Genomic DNA, 23,539 nt, shown 5'->3' on the forward strand with positions numbered 1-23,539 from the left:
CGTCGTCGTCGTTGTCGTCGACGTCGTCGTCGTCGTCGTCGTCGTCGTCGTCGTCGTTGTCGTCGTCGTCGTCGTCGTCGTCGTAGTAGTAGTCGTCGTCGTCGTCGCGGTCGTCGTCGTCGCCGTCGTCGTTGTTGACGACGCCGTGGCGAATGCATCCGAGGCCCGAGGCGCCCAAGCATCACGGTAGAGAAGTGCCAAGATACTGGCTGGTGGAATTTAGAGAAGGAGTGCGCGGGCGCGCGCGAGGCAAGGAGGGACTCTTAACGAGGCGTCTTAACGGCGTCCGCAGGGTAGGGGCGAAACCCTGCTCTCGCTGCCACGGCACTAATTTGCTCGCTTTGCGCCGCGGCGGATGTCATTCAGTCCTGTTCTCGACTCCGCGTTGATTACCGCATTCGCGTTTACGTTTCGAAACGAGCCTCGCGTATTTGCGGTGGAGGATCGCTCGTATACGATCCAATTGTAAATGAAATTTCAACAAAGATTTAATTTCGACTTGCGCTAGGCATTCTGTATTTATTTGGAAGATGCGTTAATCGAACAAGTTGGAAATCGACTTGCAGTGGAGGCAATTGTAAAGTCAAAGACATGAACACGGTTCAATGAACGAAGATATGCCACGGCTCGAAATTTGCTTCGTATCAATAATAGCGAGCTGTTAGAGAGGGTACTGTACACACAGCGAGACTTGTACTCGAAAGGGTGGAGAGTAGAGGAGGTCGCTCGGCCTCGGCGGCTAGTCCGTTAATGTTTAGCGCAATCAGCGATAATGGCGGTCTATGGCGCGTTTAATCAAGGCAGTAGCCCGTTGCGGCTTGCGGTTCGAAAGCGGACTGCCCCTCGGCAGGGTGCAAAGGAAAGGGTCAGTGGCGGGACGGAGGGTGAGAGGGAGATAGAGGAAGGGAGAGAGTAGTATACTGGCAGTAGAGCAGAGAGGATAGGACATATCAGGTGGGCTTAGTGGTCTCTGCCGGCTCCACATCGCTTCGACCAGAGAGTGACCACCGTATATATACGTGCACAGAGCCACACGAATACGTTGCTGCGGTTGAGATTATCAACTGCACCTCGTTTTCGCCTCTCTCTCTCTCTCTCTCACACACACACACACACACAGCTTTTCTTCGTGATGCAACACCCAGCAAGCAAATGAGACGACGAATCCCCTCGCGATGACATTCTAAAAGTCAATTCAACGAGATTTAAATATTAAACAGTATACCATATCGCTTAATGTAGAATTCTTTTATCATCTGTAATAACGACATAATAATAACAATCAAAGATTGCCGTTTAAAGAAATTGCTCCATAATGTTCCTTGAAACGGTTGTTTTTAGACAGTTTCTACTACATCCCGGAGTAGCAGTTCTCAGCGTCATTTTAACAGATCGGTCGTACATCCCTCTTTATAGTCGAGTCAAGGTTCGCTGCTGTTATTAGCTGTCTACCGACACTATCGTGGCCACGAGCTCGTGTACGCGCGCGTTCGCACCGAGAGATGGGTGTCTGCACGTTTAATATCCTGAGTGCCGCTAATTTGTCGACCGTAACCCACTGACACTCGTTGATCGATCGCTCTGCCAAGCTGCTCGACCGCTCTACCGTTACGAGCATCTTGTCGCGCGAAAAGAGGTAACCGAATAGTAACCGAAAAGTCGGATAATAAGAAATAAGAAGTAAACCGAGAAGTAATAGAGAATCTTCTCTCGGCAATAAAGAAGTTGCTCGTGCTAAACTCATCATCAGTTTTCGCATTTTCTGTAAATATTCGTTCTTACGCCATACGTAGGAGAGTGGCGGTAGTGGTGTAAGTGGTAAGTAAACCACTCTTTCGCGCGGTTACTTCGTTATTCCGTGAATCGTTGGCAGAGGGATCGAGGATCTCTGCGTACTCTCTTCCACGTTTCTAGAACGTGTCTGAAAACGACTCCGGCCACCCGGTAGAGGCTCGGGTATCGCGCGAGATCGGGACACTCTCGAAGAGCAGCAGGAGGCAAGTGGGGAGGGAAACGGGAAGGATGGATGGAAGCTCGAGTGCTGAGACAGCACTCCGACGTTCAAACATCCAAACATCTCGATCTTTCGGGGTCGGGCCGTCTGTGTCGGGTCTCCGCCTTGCCGAGCTGCTGCTTCTGCTTCTGCTGCGACTCGAGTACCACTTATCCTTCTCTCCAGCGAGCCCCCGTCCCTTTCTTCGTTCCATCTCTCGTCTGGAGATCTCTAGCCAGAACCCGAGGTCCTTTCCGTTCTCTCTCTCTCTCTCTCTCTCTCTCTCTCTCTCTCTCTCTCGCTCTCTGGTATCTCGGTATTTCTAGCGCAACGATGTAGCTGGTGACGGCAATACCGACTGCTAGTGGCAACAACGACTTCTCTCTCTCGGGTCACACACACACACACACACGTGCATAGTCTGCAGTATGCTTCGTGTTCACGTTTCACGTACGCCTCGTACACACGAACTGTGGATGTTCCCTGAATTGCGGCTACTCCAAGTCACCCCTTGCCACCCTCGTTGCGCGACCACGACGAACCCCGAATTGATTGTAGCCTGTTTACCCTCGAACGTTCGCGCACAATGTTCTCCCTCTCGGTCCTTGGTCGTCTCGTCGATTGCCCTCTGTTTTCGGAGATTGGCCCGAGCTATGTTCGCAGGACCGTCTCCGTCCTCGAATTTCGTGCACGACAATCCGATCGTAAAGTGGAATCGTATTTTACAATCTCTGACCAAAGTTAAATAAATGTAGTGGTATTAAATCGAAAACTCTTATTGTGAGAAAAATTGAATTCTGTTAAATTGTACTCGATTTATCACTGCGCGGACAATTGTTGTTACAGTACGTTGAAGCACGATCGAAGCCAGGAACCGCATCATCGCGACAGGCAATTGTACCCTTCAACTCGCGGTGCAACAACCGCCAACACACTGTACAGCCAGCGTATCATCGTCATTCGTAACCCGTTCGTTCCGATAACCCGTTTAACGGCGATTCGAGTTATTCGAGTTGGCGAGTTGGCCATTTTACGCGACGCCGTGATTTTCTCTCTCTCTCTCTCTCTCTTCCCCTCCCTTCCCTTCTCGCTCTCTTTTCCCCTATTTTTTTAAATTTGCGAACGAGATCATGCGTGCCGCATCACGTTGCAGAGCGGCATATGCATGCAGCGACATCGAGAGACGTGCGAAGCGTATAAAATTTCATCGCGGCCTCTCGGATACGTCCACCGCGGAAAATTAACCGAATGAAAATGGCGAGCTTCAATATTTATACAAGCAATTTCAGGCGTTGCTACTCTGTGGCCGTTTCGCGACGCGTTCGCTCCGTGCTCGCTTGCCCGTTGCTCACGCGACTCCCGGATAAATATCGCGTGCGTATGTTCGTCACGCGTGATGACAGCGGGGAGAATCGCCGCTGAAACGATGTTGCGACGAGCGTTTTTTCTCCCCCTTTCGTTTTCACCTTGCAATCCGCGCGTATTCTAATCGACATGGCGATTCTTCGAACGTCAATATTTTCAACGAGCGCACATATCGCACGATCGGCACGACGGATACGATATCAAACGACGAGGAAGCAGAAGGCTCTCATTTTCTGCCGCAAATCTCGATCCGCTGTTACAGCGTTTGACCTATTTGTCGATTGTAAGCTTGATGCACGCCGCCCGCCCGCCGCCGTCGACAATGTACGGACGCGCGCGCGATAGACGGAACAAGAGACAGGGCACATTATCGATTCTTTTCACGTCGTCGCGCGACGAACGGAGCTGAAGGAGACCCTGCTGTTGCTGCTGCTGCTGCTGCTGGATACGCGTTGTCTGGTTTCGTGACGCGATGAAAACTAGCTGACGCGACTCGATTGAACCGGCGATGCGATACGGCGCGGCGGTACGCGAGACGGAAAATTGATTTAATCTAACTTTCAGTGCTACAGGACGCAACGATTTGAAACAGCGGCGACGGGCAATGAGTTTTCGGCTCTTCGTATATACCTTAACGGGCGCTTTATCCGTGTCCTCCTGCTCTTCCCACTTCTACCTCCTCTAATCCCCCACCCGCGCTCGCGCACACACGGTGGTCCAGCGTGTGTACACAGATGCGCGCGCGTACACACGGCCACATCCGGTATTCTCCGCAAGCCGCGGGGTATTGCAATCACGCGGACGTTAGCCGGGCTTTACAGGCCGAGCGAGCGAGAACCGCCGCCGGTGTGCAGGGGCTTACCAGAAACCAGGGAGTTAGCCGAACACGCCAGTTTATTTGCTCGCGCAGCATAATACCGCCAAAGTCCGACGAGCAGCCGTTGGTTTACTCGTTAGCGCAAGTAACGGCTTCCGGTTAGTCGGCAGAGGTTGGCGGCGAGCATGGCTTTGTTGCCACAGACTCTGTATTTCCTCCCTCCTTCTCTCTCTCTCTCTCTCTCACTCACAATACCGAATGCTGATTCTTCGATTAAACATTTTCCGCGAAGGATAATGTTCTTCTCGGAGGATGTGTAGAGATGTATACCGCGCGCGCGTACGACAAGAGATAAAGAGATCGTGCTCCGATATTCGGTGCATGGTATAGAACGCAGTCGGATTTACGGAGGAGGCCTACCTCCTCTCGAGGCAGCTTCGAGTATCGGGTTATCGGCAGTATCGGCCCGGGACAGGTTGGGTTGGGAATAGAGTGGTGAAAGAGCATTCGGTTCACGTCACCGTTTTACAGGCGAGGAATTTTATCGACGGCACTCGGGCGCTTTGCATTTTCATGCCGTGAATGTTGCTGCCTGCTTTTAGACATACGCTATAGCGTTGTTTATATGTATGGGAGAGCGCCTCGGAGAGTGCCTGATTCCTTTTCAGACACACACGTGTGTTCGTAACCGCGTGTGTCCGGGTGTGTACGAGCGCGCACGTCTATGTGTGTATGTATTGAAGAGGAGAGAGATGGCACTTTGCGAGAGCTTCTTGTGGTTTTCGCGATATTACTGAGCCGGAGCATCTGCGTCTCTCGTTTCAGTGCACGTCCCGGTTTCTCGTAATGTTATAGAGAATGCGGATATATGAAAAAGAAAAGGAGGAGGAGCAAGAGTATTGAGGATTTTGAGCATTACACAGATTTGAACACGGTTATTCGCGCGTAACTGTAGATTTTCTGTAGTCTTCGTTGAAATCTCGCGCCGCCCTCGATATTTCGATAACAGTGGATAACAACGTCCGCTGCAAGTGCTATTTTAAGGAAAAAGCCATTCGCGCCGTGAAAGACTCCGCTCGGAGTAGAGCAATCTTCGTTGGTCCAATTTGGCACGAGAGAGAAAAATTCATTCTCGGGGCGAGATTTTCATTTCTCCCCCGTGTGAAATCCAGGCCAACGAGAACACCGCGGCCAAAACTCGGTTTCCCGTTTCTCTACTTGTGTTGTCGCTCTCTCTCTCTCTCTCTCTCTCTCTCTCTCTCTCTCTCTCTCTCTCTCTCTCTCTCTCTCTCTCTCTCTCCTCTCTCTCTCTCTCTCTCTCTCTCGCTTTTGCTCTCTTTCTCTTCTGGAACGAGAGAGCAGTAGCGGAGCATCCGAGCCATTCATTATTTTCTTGGTTACCTCTCACCCGGGGAAAACTTCTTGGCAACGCAATTACGTTTGCGACGACTCCACCCCCGTCGTCGTCCCTTCCTCCCTGGCCGCCACCATTTCTCGCCCACAATGTCCTCCCCCGTTCTACCACTCGCTTGAAATCTTCTGGTTCTAGTACCGCCGCAAACTGCCGTACAGTACGCCAAGTAGATGGGACTTTACCGCACGTTACGAAACTCGTACACTCCGCGTGTTATTCTTGCAAACAATACAAGTATGTTCGAATTTCATCACGATAATAATTCTATCGCGTTTAGATGTCAGTCATCAACATGTGTTTATCTGTTTGTATCATTTTTTTAATGGAGGAAGAGAGAGGGAGATAATAGTTCTACGAAAAATAATTAATAAAAAATCTTCAATCTACACTAACAGAACATTTTTCTAGACCTAATGTTATTACTCTTCGATCTATCATAAAATAGGACCGATATAGCGCCAATCATATCATTTATTATCAAAGAAGGAATATTTTATTCTTAAATGAAAAGTTCTTCTTAAATCTAGAATAAATTAATTTTTGGTGTTATTAATTTTCTTAGAATGATTTAGTAAATTTGTGACAATCTTATGATATTTTAGATTTAAAAATAGACCAATCTAAAGATCTCTTAATCTGAAAATTTGATTTTAATATTTCTAGAAGGATTAATTCTAGAAAGATTCATTACTAACAGTAACATGTATGTACTATAATCATCATTTTTCTCGATTTCTTTTATAGACTAACATATTTCAGTCTAGTATGTTATATGTCAATGGCGAAATCTTACTTCTTTCTTTTTTTATTCATTAGATAGTACATTTTGTTTACGCCACGAGAACATCATGTAGCAAGGGATAGTGAACAGAATACTATTAAGAATAAAATATGTTCTAAACGTAAAAATATATAAGCTTAAATTTATATATACTATTCTTGTCCCAAGATAATAAGTCAATCTTATTTAATTGGAGGAAGAAGAATAGAAATTTCTCATTAAATCTTAATCTTGTTTTATTTTTATACTACATGAAGATGTAATAAGATTAAATATGTCAAGAATATTTTTTGTCTTTGTATCAGAAATCCTTTCTGAGAGGGTACATGTGAATCTACATTTACAATATTATTTTCATGGAATTCTCGTTTATTCTCTTTCCGACATATACGTACGTATACATGCATAAAATGTACTTTTAAAATTCCAATGTTCCATAAAATTGCACATACAGCGCATATCGCGCGCCTTTTGCACATTACGTAAACCGTCTTGCTCTCGTACACGATGTCTCGCGGATATAGCTTGACTCATTTTCGCGTACATTATAATTAGCGGCTTAATAACTAGCACTCGGAGGGCGACGAGTAATTAAAACAGGTCCTCCTCTTTGCGTTTTCGCTTTCATTTTCGTCACACACACACACACACACACACACACACACACACACACACACACACACACACACACACACACACACACACACACACACTCTCTCTCTCTCTCTCTCTCTCTCTCTCTCTCTCTCTCCCTCCCCCCCCCCCTCTCCGCTCATTCGCCGAGATGCCGAGGTATGCTCAAGGGAAACTTGCCAAGAATTTCAGTGGCCTGGCGATATTTCAATTAGCATCCGAGACTCGTTTAAGTAGCGGCGAAAATGCGTTGACGGAAACTCACGTTTATATCAACCGCGAGCTCGCCGGGCTTATATTTTCGGGTCGTTCGCGAGTTGCCGACGATGCGGTAGAAAGAGGGAACGAGAGCCACGTAGAAACCAACGGTTTGCTTCCTGTTTCACGACGAATCGGCGACTTCCGCTTCCGCGTCTCTCGAGCGTGCGAATTCTGCGCGTCGGCGGGGAAACGAGCGGCGGAGCCGCCGCTTTGTCGAGGTAATTAAGTGATTTCATTTTCTCGACGAAAGCATCGAAAATGGTCCGCGCTCCGTTCCGTGCGCTGCCTGTTGATTCCGCGATAATTAAATGGAGTTTCGCACTGTGTGATGTTGCGCCGTGTGAATAATTATGCCGAGTTATCCGGCCTGGCGCGTAGATTTGTACGTGATTACCTAATAATAATGGGTTAGTGCTCTCTCTCTTTCTCTCTCTCTCTCTCTCTCTCTCTCTCTCTCTCCTTTTCCCGGTATTCAGAAAAAGTAGTAGATTAGAAAAAAAAATAATATCAACAAATGTTAAGAAAATTACTACGTCCCGTGGCGAGATAAATTACTCGTTAAAAATTTAAGAACGGCAACACATCCATTTGCGAAAAAAGAGCAATGTACCCCCGCTGTCAAGTATATGCCGGGGTAAGTCGGAGGACTAGAGAGAGTGAAATAACGGTACGCGCGAATTCTTGCGCCCGCGCCACTGTGGCAATCTCGCCTGGATTTAATTTAATTCCCGGCAGTCTCTTCCAGCCGGAGGGCGTCGTAAACACCCTCGGTCGGTTATGCCGCACCTGCATCTTCACTCGTTTCCTTCGCGAGGGCGCGTTAAGCTAGCCCTTACCTTTCTTAACGATCCGGAACAAGCCGCCCGAGGGCTCCTGGCGCAAACTACGGCGGCATAGAGTGTCAGATCGAACACCCTTCCGCCGTAATACGCGGCTCGTCGAGGGAGAAGAAATATTGAGTGCTTAACGAAATATTTTTTTTAACGTTTCTCATTTTTTCTTACGTTTTCTCTTAATAGCCTTCTAGTTGAGCGTAAAGAAAATTGTGTGCGTGATAAAATAATAAACAAGGAAATTCTGATATTTTAATTGGAACAATTTCTGCACTGTAATTTGTAATGATCAATTGCAATTTCCATCTAACAACCATTGTGATCTCTTCGTCTTAACAATTCAAAGAACGATAAGGAATTTCATAAACACGCGAGACAAAGAAAATGAAAGTGAATCGTGTTGTTTATCAAAAGCTCGCTTGTTAAGATATCTGTTGTCTCAACGACAAAATTATTAATTATTTAATTGATATTAAATTGATGGTATTCGTGATTGTTGAAATTTCTAAATAATAGAGACAAGATTAAAATTTGAAAAATTTAAATTTTGTATTGTTATTCGTCGTTTCTAATAAACTTTACACATCTGTTTCGTTTTATATGTTTATTCGTATAACGAGTAGTAATTAATATTTTAATTGTAAAAAAATTTTTTAATTTTATGAATATCTCATTCTTTGCTCCGAGTGCGTTGCGCTTCTACACTGAGAAAGAAATGTTGTTAATTTGACTAAATTTTTCAACTCGATTAACTTCTTTAGTTAAAGTATTTATTTATTTAACTAAAATACACATAAAATACTTGAATTTTAAATCAAATGTTTATATATTTGACTGAAGTATATAAATATTTGAATTAAACAAATTTAATTAAGTTGAAAAAATTAGTCACGTTAACATGCATATATGATAATATAATAATTTTAGTAATATCTTTTAATGATTGTTACTATAACTTTTCTTTCCAGACGGAAATAGCGAAGAGGCTGAATGCCATTGTCGTACAGATTCTGCCGTTTCTCTCGCAGGAGCATCAGCAGCAAGTCGCTTCGGCGCTCGACAGAGCCAAACAAGTGACCATGACCGAGCTGAACACTATTATCGGGGTAAGTGCACGCCAATGCTATAGCTTGTTACAAAGATAGATCTTCCGTCGGCGACGCCACCGCCAGTATCGTCGTCGAATCATGCCCGCGACCCGATCGAACACATAGCGAACCGATTCACGTGCGTCCCAGCGTGAAAATCATTCGCGGTGGCTGGAGAACCCCTGCGGGCACGCTACGCTGGAAGCCGATGCACGTCCGAGGAATCCAAAAGCGGACGGAACGGATACGATCCTGGCGAATCCCGAATCCTCCTCAATATTGCTCGAGCACTCAATTTCCTCCCTATTAAGCCACCGGCTTCTCCAACCCCCGTTTCGTTTCTCTTCCTCCGCTGCTCCGTTTCCAACCCCGTCGTCGCTCGCCCCCTTGATCCCTCGCACCCTTATTCCTCGCCGCATCCGCTCTCGCCACCTATATAGCCGCCTCTCTCTTTCTCTCTCCCTCTGGTTCACTGAATCTTATCCGAAGTCTTCCCGCCCGGTTACCCAAGCCATCGGGGGTAGGTTATAGTGTTACGGTTCACGAGCGCCGACTAATCAGCATTCCAGCCACCCCTCCATCCTCCGAGCTTCCTTCCCGCACAGCCCACGGAGAAACTTCCACGGATCTGCGACGATGTCGGGGTACGTGCGGCAAATCCTTAGCAGGATTCCGGAATGCCGCCCGTCTTAGTTTACTCTCTTCTCTTAAATCCCACCAGCTATGCCGGATAGATCGAATTGAACAAGCCGCGACGGATTCGCCGGTCGATTTCGCTGCGAATAGATAAGCCCAGGAAACGTAATCGTTTCGCGGATTATTTGGCCTCTCGATATAGATATCGTTACAGATTAGGTTTTCTTAGAAGAAACTCTCTCTCTCTCTCTCTCTCTCTCTCTCTTTTTCTCGTATAATAGCTACTTGAAATCGCTGTTGTAAACTTTATTACGAATGTACAATCGGCAATTGGGATATCGCAGTTGTAAAGCTTCGACATTGCAAATGATATTGGTTCATGTGTCTCGGCGATAAACACGCTCGTATCTGCATCGATCGCAGTTCTCCTTGTGGTGACTGCTTGCTTCGGACAAAGATGCTTACCGAGTGTGTCAACGATACGCAATATAAGAAGGTTAAGACGATCCCTCCTTTAGATCTCTCAGCCGTAGTTTCACGTCTAGTCGAGTCAGCAAGCGACGACGGCGAAAACTGCTGAGGACGGACACTTGGCAACCGATGCAGGTGCCGCGAGATGGTTCGCACGAAGAAGATTAAGACGCAGTAACTTTGTTCTCTGGAAATAAAAAAAGGAGAATAAGACTTAAAATCGCGGGGATCTGACGTTATAATATACATATAAAAAAAGAAATGTCCCATTTAATTATATCAAATTTGAAAAACAGACAGAAAATATTTCGAATAGTTCATGCAATCTTTTTAAATGTCATGAAACTTTCATCACATTCGCTATATTTCCTCGCTCATATTTCCTTGCTCATTAGCAAAGACTTGAAAAAACAAAATTCACACCTCTGAACATCCTTCGTATAATTCGTTCACGAACGTCAAAGCGTTCCTCCCGTGGCTCCCGTTGCTGCGGCATTACGTGAAATCTCGGGGAATCACGAGGATGAGAGTGGTTTCCGCTGGCACCGGTAAGAGGGTAACACTACGCATAGAAGTCGAGTCTGCGTGAGGATAGCAGGCTCCGAGTCAGGATTATTATCGTTATCAAGAGTGGAAACTCGGAACGTTTCCTTTTAGAGGCTTTCGGTCTTTTCGAATCCGTACAGCCCATTATCCATTTTTTATCTTTCTTTCTCCCTCTCCTCTTTTTATTTTCCTCTCACTTTCTCTTTCTCTTCCAATCTCCATCCCTCCACACAGACACGGCGTGGCGCGGCACTGACATGCTTATACACGTTCCTCTGTTTGTATGTTTTGTGGGTGGCTCTGTTCAGACAGTCGACGCTCCACGCGAGGTTATTATATCGTTAAGCCATTTAATTATCTCGGCAAACTACTCCCCGGAATATATATTCGCCCTGGCCTGCCTTAACGAGTGTACATGGTTACAGGGTGTGGGTGGGGTGCTATACCCTCATCTTGCACTTGCCGTCTGCGCACTATCCTTCCTCCTTTCCTTCTCTCTCTCTCTCTCTCTCTCTCTCTCTCTCTCTCTCTCTCTCTCTCTCTCTCTCTCTCTCTCTCGTGATTACCCACTCTCCAGTCTCGCCTCCGCGCCATGATCCGCGAACCGTTAAAACGGCGCTGAACAGATCCACAATTTGTTTGGCGGCTTGGTCCAACTAACGAGGAAACTACAGGCGAGATACGCTTAAGATTTCCGCGAAACTTTTCGCCGGCGTTCGTTCGTTTATTGGTTCGTTCGTTCGTTCGCTCGCTCGCTCGCTCGTTCGTTCGATGGTAGAACGCGTAAGTCTTTCCACTTGTTTCGCAGCCTTTGATTTACCCGGGCGAGGTCGAACGCGGAGGTTACTCAAACTTGCCGGAGTTTACTCGGCAATTTGTATGCTTTGCTAATGGAAAGTTGCCTCCGTTGACTGTAACGAAGTGTATTTTCGCGTAACGGCAGCAGCGGCTGGCGGTGGCTGGCGGTGGCGAGGAGAAGATAGAAATTCGCAGGAAAAGAGAGAGAGAGAGAGAGAGAGAGAGAGAGAACCGGGGTACAGGAGAGGGAGGGGCCAGAACGCGCGATCGTGACTGGAATTAAGCGGAGCGATTTTTCCAGCGAATTATCGTTGCGTTGCTTTTTGTTCGCCTCCTGGCTGTTTCCCTGTCTCCTCTCGCAGAAACGAAATTGTTTGATCAATTATGACGGGTGAGAGCGAGAGAGAGAGAGAGAGAGAGAGAGAGAGAAGAGGGTGCACCGTGCCGTGCTTTTAAATCCACGCGCGCTCGCTCGCGAGCGCGATTTTATTTGCTTATGCATTTGTCCGCGCTGGAAACGTGAGTTCACGTTCGGCAAACAGACTCTCCTAACGAAGCTGTGGCAACGTACACACCACACCAGCGTGCTAAACCGATAGCCCGTAAAAATCATTTCCGAACTTCTATTGGCTTGGCGCTCTCTCTCTCTCTCTCTCTCTCTCTCTCTCTCTCTCTCTCTCTCTTTCTTTCTCTCTCGCCATAACCGTAGCAGCCACCACGATAATATCGACACGCTATTAAAGTTTTCCCCATCCCCGTCCCGTTCAATTCCAATCTGCCGCACTCTTAGCGATGATCGCCTCGATTCTCGTGCATCGCTTTTTTTTCACGTCTTTCGCGGAATAATACCCGCTCACTTTTATCTGGTAATTACAGCGGAAATACTTGAGAGGCACCGTTACGCGCTCTCGAGCCCGTTAATTGCTTCGCCACTTATTTAATCTAATCTACGGAACTTATCGAGATCCGAGCGATATATTATCCGCGCCGATCCGCGCGTATCTATAACGTATGTACACGCAAACACGTAATCTTTCCCGCGCCGATGCTTCATCACGCGTAACATCACGCGCGTATCGACTAACGATATATCCCGATCGTGAGACAACGATCAGGAAGCCGTGAGTTGCGTAAACAATACTGACACATAGAATTTTTGTCATTTTGTTTGCAGCAACAGAGGCCCGATCTGCCGAGACTTCTGCAGCAAATGCACGCCCAGCAACTGCCACCGGGTGCAGCGATGGGACCGCATCCGGGTATACCTGGACTTCCTGGATTGGGCCCAGGCGCGGGTATACCAGTACCAACCTCGGCATCCGCGGCGCTTCTCGGTTTAGGCCTTCCTCCGGGAGCGGCTGCCACCCCTGGAGGCACGGCCGGGCATCCGCTATCAATGCTGACGAAACCGGAACTTCATCGCGGTCAACCCGATGATCTCAAACCCAACGGTGGTAAGTCGTACGAATCTTCTTTTTTTTTTATTTTGCGAATTTTCTCAAGAATGTGAAATGAATAAAGTTGACATATGTGTTGTAAAATTATTTCTTTAAAAAAATTTATAGCCAGAAATTATAACATTGAAAATTCTTATTTCTGTTAAAATTCGTGTTAAAAGAAAAAACAATTCTCTCATAATATTCTCATGATCTTTGGACAAATATTTTTAGTTGTTCGACACATTTGCGTCTCTCTCGACAAGCGCGTAAGGTCAGTGGCATTGACAGAAAGGAAAAAGATTCGATTCGTGGAAATCTGTCGGTACCAATGCCTCAACTGTCTCACGCACTCAGCAATTCGCTCGTGGATATTTTGCGCGCCGAAGGATTCGTTTAACCGGTTAACGTTTCGTTCGCAGAACGGTTACACATCCTGTCTCGTTTCGCGTAACTCAGCTACCTGCTGTTCAATCGCTTATCTTCGCCTCTGCGAGAATAGACCGGTAAACTGATCCTTATGAGACGATACGTTGTTGTTTTACGCGCTCGCCGTGACTCGTAATCTCATCGATGATTCAGCGATATACGAAGCGACGATGAACGTAAACACGATTAATCCGTCGAGAGTAAGGCTAGTGTAATGGATGAAAACCGTTTGTGAGAAAGAGATAAAGAGAGAGAGAGAGAGAGAGAGAGAGAGAGAGAGAGAGAGAGAAGGAGCGTTTCAAGAAGAGAAAGAGAGACCACTTGGAAAGAGTATACGGTGAGACCGCTCCAAAGTTGCTGAAATTAAGCGGAACCTTTTCCTGCTATTTTAAGTGCGGTCTGGAACGAACGAGCCGATGATGCAAACGACCGTGCTTAAACCCAAGAGAAGCTTCTGAAACTCTCGATCTTGACCTCGAGAATCCTCTTGGGTCTTAGTTCTCTCTCTGTCTCTCTCTCTCTCTTTCTCTTTCTCTCGTTTCCTCTTTGCCTCCTCTATCTATCTTTCTTGTTGGCACGTCACGCGACTGCAAGATCTTGGTTCGCGCTCTTGGGGGCCTCACGTACCGCTGACGAAGACCGCGCCGGTACTCCTCCAAACTCCTCTCTCCCGCCTGTCGTTTCTCTCCTTTCTCGCCCTTATTCTCGCGCGCTTCCTAGCTTTCCTCAGCGCGATGTCTCGCTCGGCGTGTCTCGTTCTAGCCACAGCCATCTCTCGAGAGAGCACTCAGAATCTCCTCTCGACACAAGTGTACTTCCACAACCTCCCTCCTCTTTCCCTTCCCGTGCCTGACGCCCTTACTCGCTGTCTCTATTCCCTGATGGCCTCCACTCTGACCCTGCCTATCCTTTCCCTCGACTCACACTCGACTAACTATGTTACTCAGGCTGGCTATGTAGCCTCCGGCCAGTTTGCTTCGCACGTTGTTTTGCGTTTTCCGACCAATGTCGGGTCCATTATAACGGAATATCCGTCATTCTAAATGCAATCGTTTGCTACGGAAATGTCGCCGATTATCTTAGAAAAACTCATTAATATCGAGAATTGCTGAATTGTCTTTACGGCTTTAATATTTGTATTATATATATATCATTTGTGTTTTTGACTGTATCTCATAATGTAAACTCTTTGGTTTTTTCCTTCTTTTTCTCGTGAAAGCGTGAACACACGTTTGCCTCGCTCGAAGCAAAAAAAGGCGTGAAAAAGCGCAGTCAAAAAGAAGAGATCTGCTGCAGTCTACATTGTCAACGATCGCAGACACTCTTTTGAAAAGAGATTCCGCCACGAACCGAGAGACGTGTAACGGCCCAGTATTTCTGTCGTGACAACTCAAACTTCTTCCCTTCTTTCCGGAACATTGCCCGGAGCGAATTGTTTCTACTAGCGCGCGGCAGCCCCGTTCTCGTTTTGTTCTATCCTCCGGCGGTTTTTCGCGTTTCCCCCCTAAAACGACTCTATCCTCGGACATATCCGCCGCAATATCTGCCACCGGCTGACTGTGTGTATGTGTGTGTGTGTGTGTGTGTGAGACATCGCGGTTCTTCTTTTTACTCACTCGGCGAGTTACGGTCTTTATGCTCGATTAGAAACCAATGTCGGGCCGTGTTGGCGTTGATAATAGCGGCATTGATCCTCGCTCGATTTACCCAACTTTATCTCCGCATCGCTCCTCGAGTAGAAGTGATACGATTTTAATACGAAGCGGATTTTCGCTGAATAACTCGATAACGAGCCACTCTTTATCTGATAATTTTCTGAGTAATGGGCGAGCTTGTCCTCGGTACTTTTAGTAGTGAGTGAGCTCGTCTCAAGATGGGAGAGGAGAGATGCGAGCACGCGGGTCTTTAAAACGTCTCTCGGAAACACTCGACGACCTCTTCGCGCTTTAGTAGAAAATTATGCGCGCTCTTCCGCGTCCGTTTACGAGCGCGGGCGGCGAAGTAGTCGGGCGAGGGAGGAGAAAAGAGTTTCCTGGCCGGATAGGAGATAAAAGGGGGATGACGGGCATTAGTGAGCTCTATACCCGGCGCATGAAGAAGGAGGGTACCTCTCGCTCCTTCCATCTTCCGAAACTGCTCCGCTTTGCACGCGTCTGCTCGATAACGACGTGAACGTGTATCCAGGATTTTAACCCCTGAAACGACCCGACTCTCGGCTTTCTCTTCACATTTTACGTACGGCTGGCAGTACTTTATCAGTACTGGGTGGTAGCTCGGAAAAATACGAGAAAGTTCTTTGACGGCTCAATAAGGCTTTTCATCCCCGTTATTTTGACGGAAGGAGGCAAGAGCGAAGGGAGAGGAACAACAGACTATAATAATAAAATCACTCGTTTGCCGCGATGTAGATGGCCAATGATACTCGAGAACGTTCAAACGGAAGCTCTGAATGGGAGCTTAGGAATTAAGGTTTCATCGAGCGACGAAAATACGTGTTTTATCGTTGCAACTTATTACCAGGGAAAAAAGCGTCGTCTCGATATCGTTGCTCTGTATCGAAGCTCCGTCTCTCGCGGCGTCGCGTCAATAAAAATATTTTATTTCCACGGTGGTTAATGTCGCGAGAGAGAAAAGGGAGGCAATTTATGGTAGTCCCGGTGCACCAAGAACATAAACGGCTCGTGTAATTCTTACTTCGTAGTAGACGGGGTAACGGTAGGAAAAAGATATCGTTAAGATATTTCCTACGAGACCAAAGTGTACCAACCGACGCGGAGGATGGGGAAGGAGGGGAGGAGGAGAGAAAAAGAGGAGGCTGGGGAAATCGAGCGAGGGCAAACTATGAACTCGGCTTCTCGAGGACAAAGCTTTTCCGTCTAGATTTTCTTCGCTCCCTGTTCCAGCCTGCTTTTCTTTTTCCCTGATCTGTCCCACTCCTCCCGCGCCTGTCGTCTCGAAAATCCTTGAGAAGTCTAGCTAGTCTCGCGCGCCTCCTTCTTCTTTCCCTTTTATCTGCTTCTTCCCGCGGAAAAGATTCCGTCGACATACCGCCGTCTCTATTCCCTTCGACCCTGTAATAATAATGAAAAACATTCATGGCGTTCGTTCTGTCGGGGGAGACAGATCTGTCGAGAGTGATTTCTGAAACATAGATTATCTCGGCGAGAAACCTTACCGTTACATCTTAATAACACCACCATTTTCATTTGTAATTCACACGAAATTTTTTACTCTTTGTTACAGGTCTCAATCCAGCCGAGGAGAGGCATGTGAGTGTTGCATTCGAATACCTCAGATAATTTCTCATTATTCGTCATCAATGAGGAAGACTGGCATATCGCTCGTATACCGTCGGGCGCGTAAAATTTTACCTCATAAAAGGAATTAGATCGTCGCTTACGCGCGATGTATTATTGGATAGCGGGGGTGGAGGAATACGAGAGCGAAAGAGGGAATTAACGTGATACGCGATAGCGTGGAGAAAAAGAAAGAGAGAGAAGCACGGAGCGGATGGGGAGGTGGAGATGGTGACGAAGGAGGAGGAAGCGCGGAATGGACGTAAAAGCCTGAACACCGGAACACAGGGCCGTAAAAAGCTCGTCGTCAAAAGCACTCCCTTCCGCTTTCATCGACCACTCGGTACTCGCTCTCTTTCGTTCTCTCTCTCTCTCTCTCTTTCTCTTTCTCTCTCCTCTTCTCTCGCTCTCGGCCTCTTTATTCCACCGCGTTTCTCTTCTTCTTCGATAACATAAAGCGTCCGCTGGTTGCGGCGCGCGCGTTTATTAAAAGCGTTCCGGAGAGGAAAAAAGCCTCGAGAGCGCTCGAGGGCACCGCCGTTCGCGCTCTCCGCCTCTCAGGTCTCTCGAGTGTCCTGCGAGATCGGTCTTGCCGATCGATCGATCGCTCGGCAAAAGGCTCGCGCGAGAAAGGAGAATCGATCAGCCGCGGTTGAAACTCCCACCCGACCCTCCCCCCTTTTTCCTTTTTTTTTTTTTGTTCCAGGATGAATATCGATGTGCGCAGTTATCTCGGGCGTCGATTAAACGGTCCCGCGCGTCGTAACAGCGTTCCCGCATTAACCGATGCGATGCGGCGAAACGAATGGGTGATTAAGGTTTCACACTCGTTGAAAAATTTGCGAACCACTTGGCGAATCGAGAAAAACACAGTTTGATATTTGATTTTGCGAATATTTTCGCGCCCGAACGAGCGATGATTTTTTGGTTATTAATCCTCTTTCGGTCGTGGTGAAATTCACTGCGAGAGAGAGAGAGAGAGAGAGAGAGAGAGAGAGAGAGAGAGAGAGAGGGAGAGGGAAAGAGAAGAGAGGTAGAAAGAGCGAAGCGGACCGCCGAGTTGTAACTCGTTCGATTTGATGGCGACGGCGCCCGCGGCACGCTGCCAGCCCGATAATTAGTGCCCGTTTAATATGCACAATTATTACGGATTGATAATCGAGGCTGCGCGTCCATTACATTGGTATGGAGATAGATGGTAATAGGTTGCTATCGATATTAGCTCTCCTCTTTCGCCCTCTATATGTACCCCTCCCCACCTCCCCCTCTCTCTCTTTCTCCCCCTTTCTCTCGTCCGCATCGCCTCTTCCCCTCTGGCTCTTCCCTGTGAATTCTCTTCCGTTTATCTCCCCCGTTCGTCGCTCCAACCAAGTGCCTTCCACAGTTTCAAACTGCGACCCTGAGGCCTGTGAAATTGAAATATGAATGCTAATGGGGTTACTCATCCTGGCGTCGTATAATATTACTGATTGCTGGAAAGGTGAGTCCTTTTACTCTCCTTCCGACATATTTTTTCACCTTTCGTGTGTTTCTTCGTTCATTCCAAGAATATCTTATATTGGTTGATCTTAGCATTTTTCTACGCTACGCTTTGCGTTACTTTTTTCTTACTGCTTAATACGCTAATAATAATGACAATAAATTTTTAAAAGCTACAATCATACGGTTATTTTCATACATTTCGAAATTTGCTATCTTTCTTATTCCGTCAAGACGTTTCACTGTATGTATACCGTATTGATCGAGGGTCCGATCTCGGCGCGAAGACGTCTATCTATCGTCTTCTTTTTAACGGAAGGGAGTTCCGAGCCATCGAACAAATTGACGCCGTACTTACCGAGTTCCGAGGAGCGAAGAATTACGTTCCCATCGATCCGCTTTCTCGCGTCACTTTGAATTTATACGTCCTCTCCGCAGCGCAGCGCAGCGCGGGGCAGGCTGCACGATAAAACTTCTATTCCGCTCGGTGGGTCGTTACCCAACTACATTTTCATGTTCCTTCTTGCACCTCCACCCACCCTTCCTTCGTGCAATCCGATCTCGTGATTGGATCGACGAGGAAGAACGGTGCTTGCGGAAAAGGGGCAAACCATCGCGGAAGGCTAGATAGAAACGAGAAAAAAAATATCGAGAAGGAGAGAGAATATGTACAGAGGGAGAGAGAGAGAGAGAGAGACGAGAGGCAAAGAGGAAAGAAAGTTTGCGTCTCTCAAATCGAAAACCGACGACAGCCGAAGAGAATGCAAAGTCATTATTATTCGCGCACCAGTAAAGTCCTCTTCTTTCATTCCTGGAAGCTTTACCTTTCGCATCCTACCTCATCACTCTCTCTCTCTCTCTCTCTCTCTCTTTTTCTCTCTCGTGCGCTTTTTCGCGCGTTGCCTCTTCGCTTTTAGGATTTTTCACGACCCGGGAAATATTTCCTCTGTGCATTGTGGAACGCCTCGGAGCTTTTTGAGGATGCAGGGAAGAAGCCAACGGTGCCTGTAGCTCGACGTTGACGTCGTTGGTTGCGCGAGCTCCAAAAAGAGAAAGAAAAACGGCCAAAGCTACTCCGTAACTCGACAACCACCTCTCGTCATCTCCTCAGCTGTCAACTCTGAGGCGTCAACTCATAACGAATTCATAAAACAGTGGTTGTCCCATATAATGTAAAAAGCGAAAGAAACGTGAGGATGAGGCAGAGGGCAACGGAATATTTATTTGTTGCTATTGGTTTTTACAGTCGGACGAAAAGGGGGATTTTTTGACCATTACCTGGCCCCCCGTGAGAACGTGCAAACGTGGACTCAATTTAATTGCGATGCTTATCCCTCATTTCGGATAGTTTGCAGTAAATTGTCGCGAAAGGTCCGATGGTAACGAGGAAGATACTTAATTGTGGAGGCCGTTAATGTAATTGATTCATGCCGCTGCAGTGAGAACACATTTTGTGCCAAAATGGCCTGCGACTGTAAAGACAGAATATATGTATGTATGTATGTATGTATGTATATATTGTTATGCTCGTATTCTTTTTTTTTCGCATACGCTCCTCCGCCGTTTTCGGCTCGTGCTTGCACAATAAATGAATATCTTTATTTACAACACATAATATTTAATAAATATTCGCGAGGACAGCAACGAGAATATTTCATGATAATTCGGCGACATTATTCGCGACATATTTCCTGGCTCCGATCAAACTCTCTTCTTCATGCTTGGTTATTAATGATGATGCTTCTTTTATTGGATGTTATGATGATTCTGAGCTTACTATTGATATTGTGCAATAGTCCCTTCATATAATAGAATAAAACATTGGCACGGATATACACCAATATATACGGCATTATTCATCACTTATTTCAGAACAATGATGCCAATACGATTTGCCGAACGTTAATTGTAATCAAATATCGTTCGGAGGAAAAAAAAATTGCCCCGTATCTCGTAGCCCGGAGGCTAGCATCACAACCGCATCAGCGATCCTGATAACAGGAACGATTTTAAACGTTTAATCGAAATCGATTCCGTTATTTACTGTGTGTATAAGCCCTCGCGATGTTGTGGTGGCAGGTACACGCTCGGCTGTTCCGAGAGTTGAAAATCGACTTCGAATCGAGACGCCGCGATATCGATTGTTCGTCCTCCCCCAGCCCCTCGTACGCCTCCTCGCTTTTTCCTTGGTTCAGCCATTTTCCGGCAGTTCGTTCTCCATTGGTCGCGGAGCTCGCGGTCGCGTTACTCTTTTTCCAACTTTTACGCCATCCTCTCGCCTCACCCTCTCGCTGCTCGGTCTCTTCCATCCTATCATCCCCTACCCGCCTTTTTAATCCCATCACAGAGTCGAGCGCGCACCAACGAGGCTGTCGCCGGAGGTCGGTAAATTAAATCTCGAATAAAGTGCAAATAAACGAGCAAGGGAGAGGAAGGGAGAGAGAGAGAGAGAGAGGGGGGGGGGCGTTACCGGGTGGTGGTCGAAAGTGCGGTACAAAAAAGCGACAGGGTGAGAGCGAAAAAAAAACGAGAGAAAAGAGAAAGGGAACTGAGAGGAAAAGAGAGGAAAGAGGAGAATACAGAGAAAAAGGGCGAGCACGAGTGCGATGTCGAGAGAGAGGCGGGGGGAGAGATTGAGAGAGAGAGAGAGAGAGAGAGAGAGAGAGAGAGAGAGAGAGAGAGAGAGAGAGAGAGAGAGAGAAACTGACGCGCGAGAGTGTAATTTATTTTAATTAGAGTGGCTGCATTATGTAAGCGGGTGAAGCGCCGATGAAAGGGTTTGAAAGGGTCGAGAGATCCTGACACCGACCCTCCGACCAACATCCCCTTCCACTAACACCCTGTCTCTGCTGTCTACCCCGGGGAACAGACTAATTCGCTCTCATCCAGGGCTGTGAGGATCGCGGGAGAGCGTTTCGAAAAGTCGGTGTCGAGATTCGCCGCCGATGCGCCACGGCTCGACAATTTCACATTTGAATTGTTTACGCTAGGAATGCAGTGCGCTAAAAACGTTATGTATTGTTCGTGCACAATAAGTTGAATCAGAAAATTGAAAACAATTTTTTAAACATAAAGATTTGCGAGAAATTCGAGGCTTGCGCGTTAGTTTATCTTCAATATAATTATTTATTTAAATTTTTATTCCAAATTTTTGTATTAGATGCGTGAGCCGGAATTTAATTACCGAACTGCTTAGTTTTTTTTATAGACGACTTGCTTAGGTGGAATTTGATTGAAAGATGTTACTTCCACAATCTCGGAATATATCTATGGGGTTCGCGAGACGCGAGTTACGCTCTTGAGTTTCTCATCCCCTTTCCTTGGCGGGCAAAGTAGAGAACCAGCCAACCCTCCTGCTTTACCGACGCCTCTGATCTCGTTAGGAACGCATTAATTAATTTACAAGATGGCGGCGGTGGCGACGACGACGGTATAAGAGAGCAAGAGCCTCGTTGTACCGCGGAGGGGCGGAAGAGTGGCGAGTGAGGGGGTTGAAGCGAGGGTTACTGCACGGCACGTTTTAATTACTAATTGAAACGTTCTCCTACCACCTTCCACCGCGCCGATCCCGTAATTCCGTTTCCACGTCGCTGTCACTTTCATCCCTACCCTTAACTCTAACGACTCTCCAACCCTCTCCGATTCTCTCTGTCTTAATATCCGCTCTTCTCTCTTGGGGATACTTAATATTTTTAAATACTTTACATACTTTACCTTCATCCCCGATATTATACTCTTTTTTTTCTTGGTCCTTCTTCTTCCTTCAAGGAGAGGGTTTCTGACACAGGAATTTATGAGAAGGTGAATCTGCGGCTTTCGCGAATTAATTAATTAAAAATATCGTGGCACTTTAACAACGCTTCGCCGCGTCTGTTTTTCGGCCCCGTTTTATCGTCTCTCTCTCTCTCTCTCTCTTTGTTCTTTATCCTCAAAAATAAGATACTCTTTCTTTTACGTTCGGAGTCGCTGTAGAAATCGATAGATCATGGTGGAGATTAAAATCTATTATGGGGTATGACTTTGACAAAGTTGACGATAGGTGACTTTTTTATGTCATATATTTTATATACATTTTTTAATAGTAAATTCTTGTTTCGTGCTATTCACAGCACTGTAGGACGGGAAACATCAAATGCTAAAGCATCGCGCAATAAATACAGGGAGTCGTTTAATTAATTAGTCTAAGTATCAATTAACGTAACGAGAGGCGTATACGGTGATCGTACTTACGAAAGCGGCGAGTAAAAACGCAACCCAGCACTTCGTAACGCGACGTCCTAGTTTTACAGTCGATTGGCAACAAATGTAATCGTTAGAAAAAGAATAAAAAAATGCTTATATCTATATAAAGGTTGCGTCTCACGCGCGCGCAACGATCGCAATCAGAGCACGACGGATCGGCGGTTTTATAGTCATTGCGCGCCCGTAGCGATCGATGACGATTCTGCGAAACGGAATAAAACGTCTCTCCAATATTTATTACGCCGGCACAGCACGATACGTAGGTGTGCGGTTGGGAGCAATTTTAGCGACAGTGCCTCAACGACGAATCGTTCTGTCGCGGTTCTTTACGATCGATTCTTTCGCTGCTCGCGCGGCTTTCGTTCCGCCTCGCGCACCCCGATATTTACGCCCGCCGTTTCGTGTCCGTGTCACGGGCCCAACGTAAGTCCGCGTAAATTTTCACATTCACAATCCTCCAGCGAGAAATTAACGCGAGTTTTCTACGCCGCGCTTTCATTTTGCCCGGGAGAGGTATTTTCATTTTTGCAGAGCTTTTACATCTTCGATAGTTTTTCGACATGTTTCCCTATTCTTCTCCCTTGTTGAAATTGCAAAATTTATCATTTCCTTCCATATCCTACGCTTTTATTGAATGTGTATGTATGTATGTATGCATATCTCTGACATTTACGATACATTCATACCTACTTAAGACCGATTATCCTCGAAACGAGAAGGCGCGCTTTTACGACTCGTGGCGCGCTTAACGGCTGACTAAGCTTTTTAATAATTCGCCGACCAGTAATTAGTCCGTAATTTAATGAGACGGCCGTAAAATGCCGCACGTAGTAGACAGCCGACGCAAAGATCGACCGTCCCGTAATTACGTCGGCGTGTATATTTCACAATATAATCGGCCGGCTGGTGCTGCGTACCGTGCAACGCGTTTTCTACCGCGCCGTGAAAAGCTTTTTCCGCGACGACGGGAACGAAAGAGGGGAGGGGAGGGGAGAAAAAGAGAAAAGGGAGCGAGGGAGGA

The 23,539-nt window shown here is 46.8% G+C and overlaps 1 protein-coding gene across 6 annotated transcripts in view; it reads left to right on the forward strand.

The window, feature by feature from the left end:
- LOC105836601 (protein groucho) overlaps positions 1-23,539 on the forward strand; it is a 69,324-nt gene that overhangs the window by 34,061 nt on the left and 11,724 nt on the right. For all 6 annotated transcript variants that reach the window (XR_001139081.3, XM_012680752.3, XM_012680751.3 and 3 more), the window contains 3 exons: positions 9,066-9,203; positions 12,811-13,090; positions 16,745-16,770. Coding sequence is in view for 5 of the 6 variants with exons in the window: in XM_012680752.3 (XP_012536206.1) it covers positions 9,066-9,203; positions 12,811-13,090; positions 16,745-16,770 (444 nt within the window). In the remaining variant the exon portion in view is untranslated. The remainder of the gene's footprint in view (positions 1-9,065; positions 9,204-12,810; positions 13,091-16,744; positions 16,771-23,539) is intronic.

This window comes from Monomorium pharaonis, chromosome 11 (assembly GCF_013373865.1).
Source record: "Monomorium pharaonis isolate MP-MQ-018 chromosome 11, ASM1337386v2, whole genome shotgun sequence".
Lineage (NCBI taxonomy): Eukaryota > Metazoa > Arthropoda > Insecta > Hymenoptera > Formicidae > Monomorium > Monomorium pharaonis.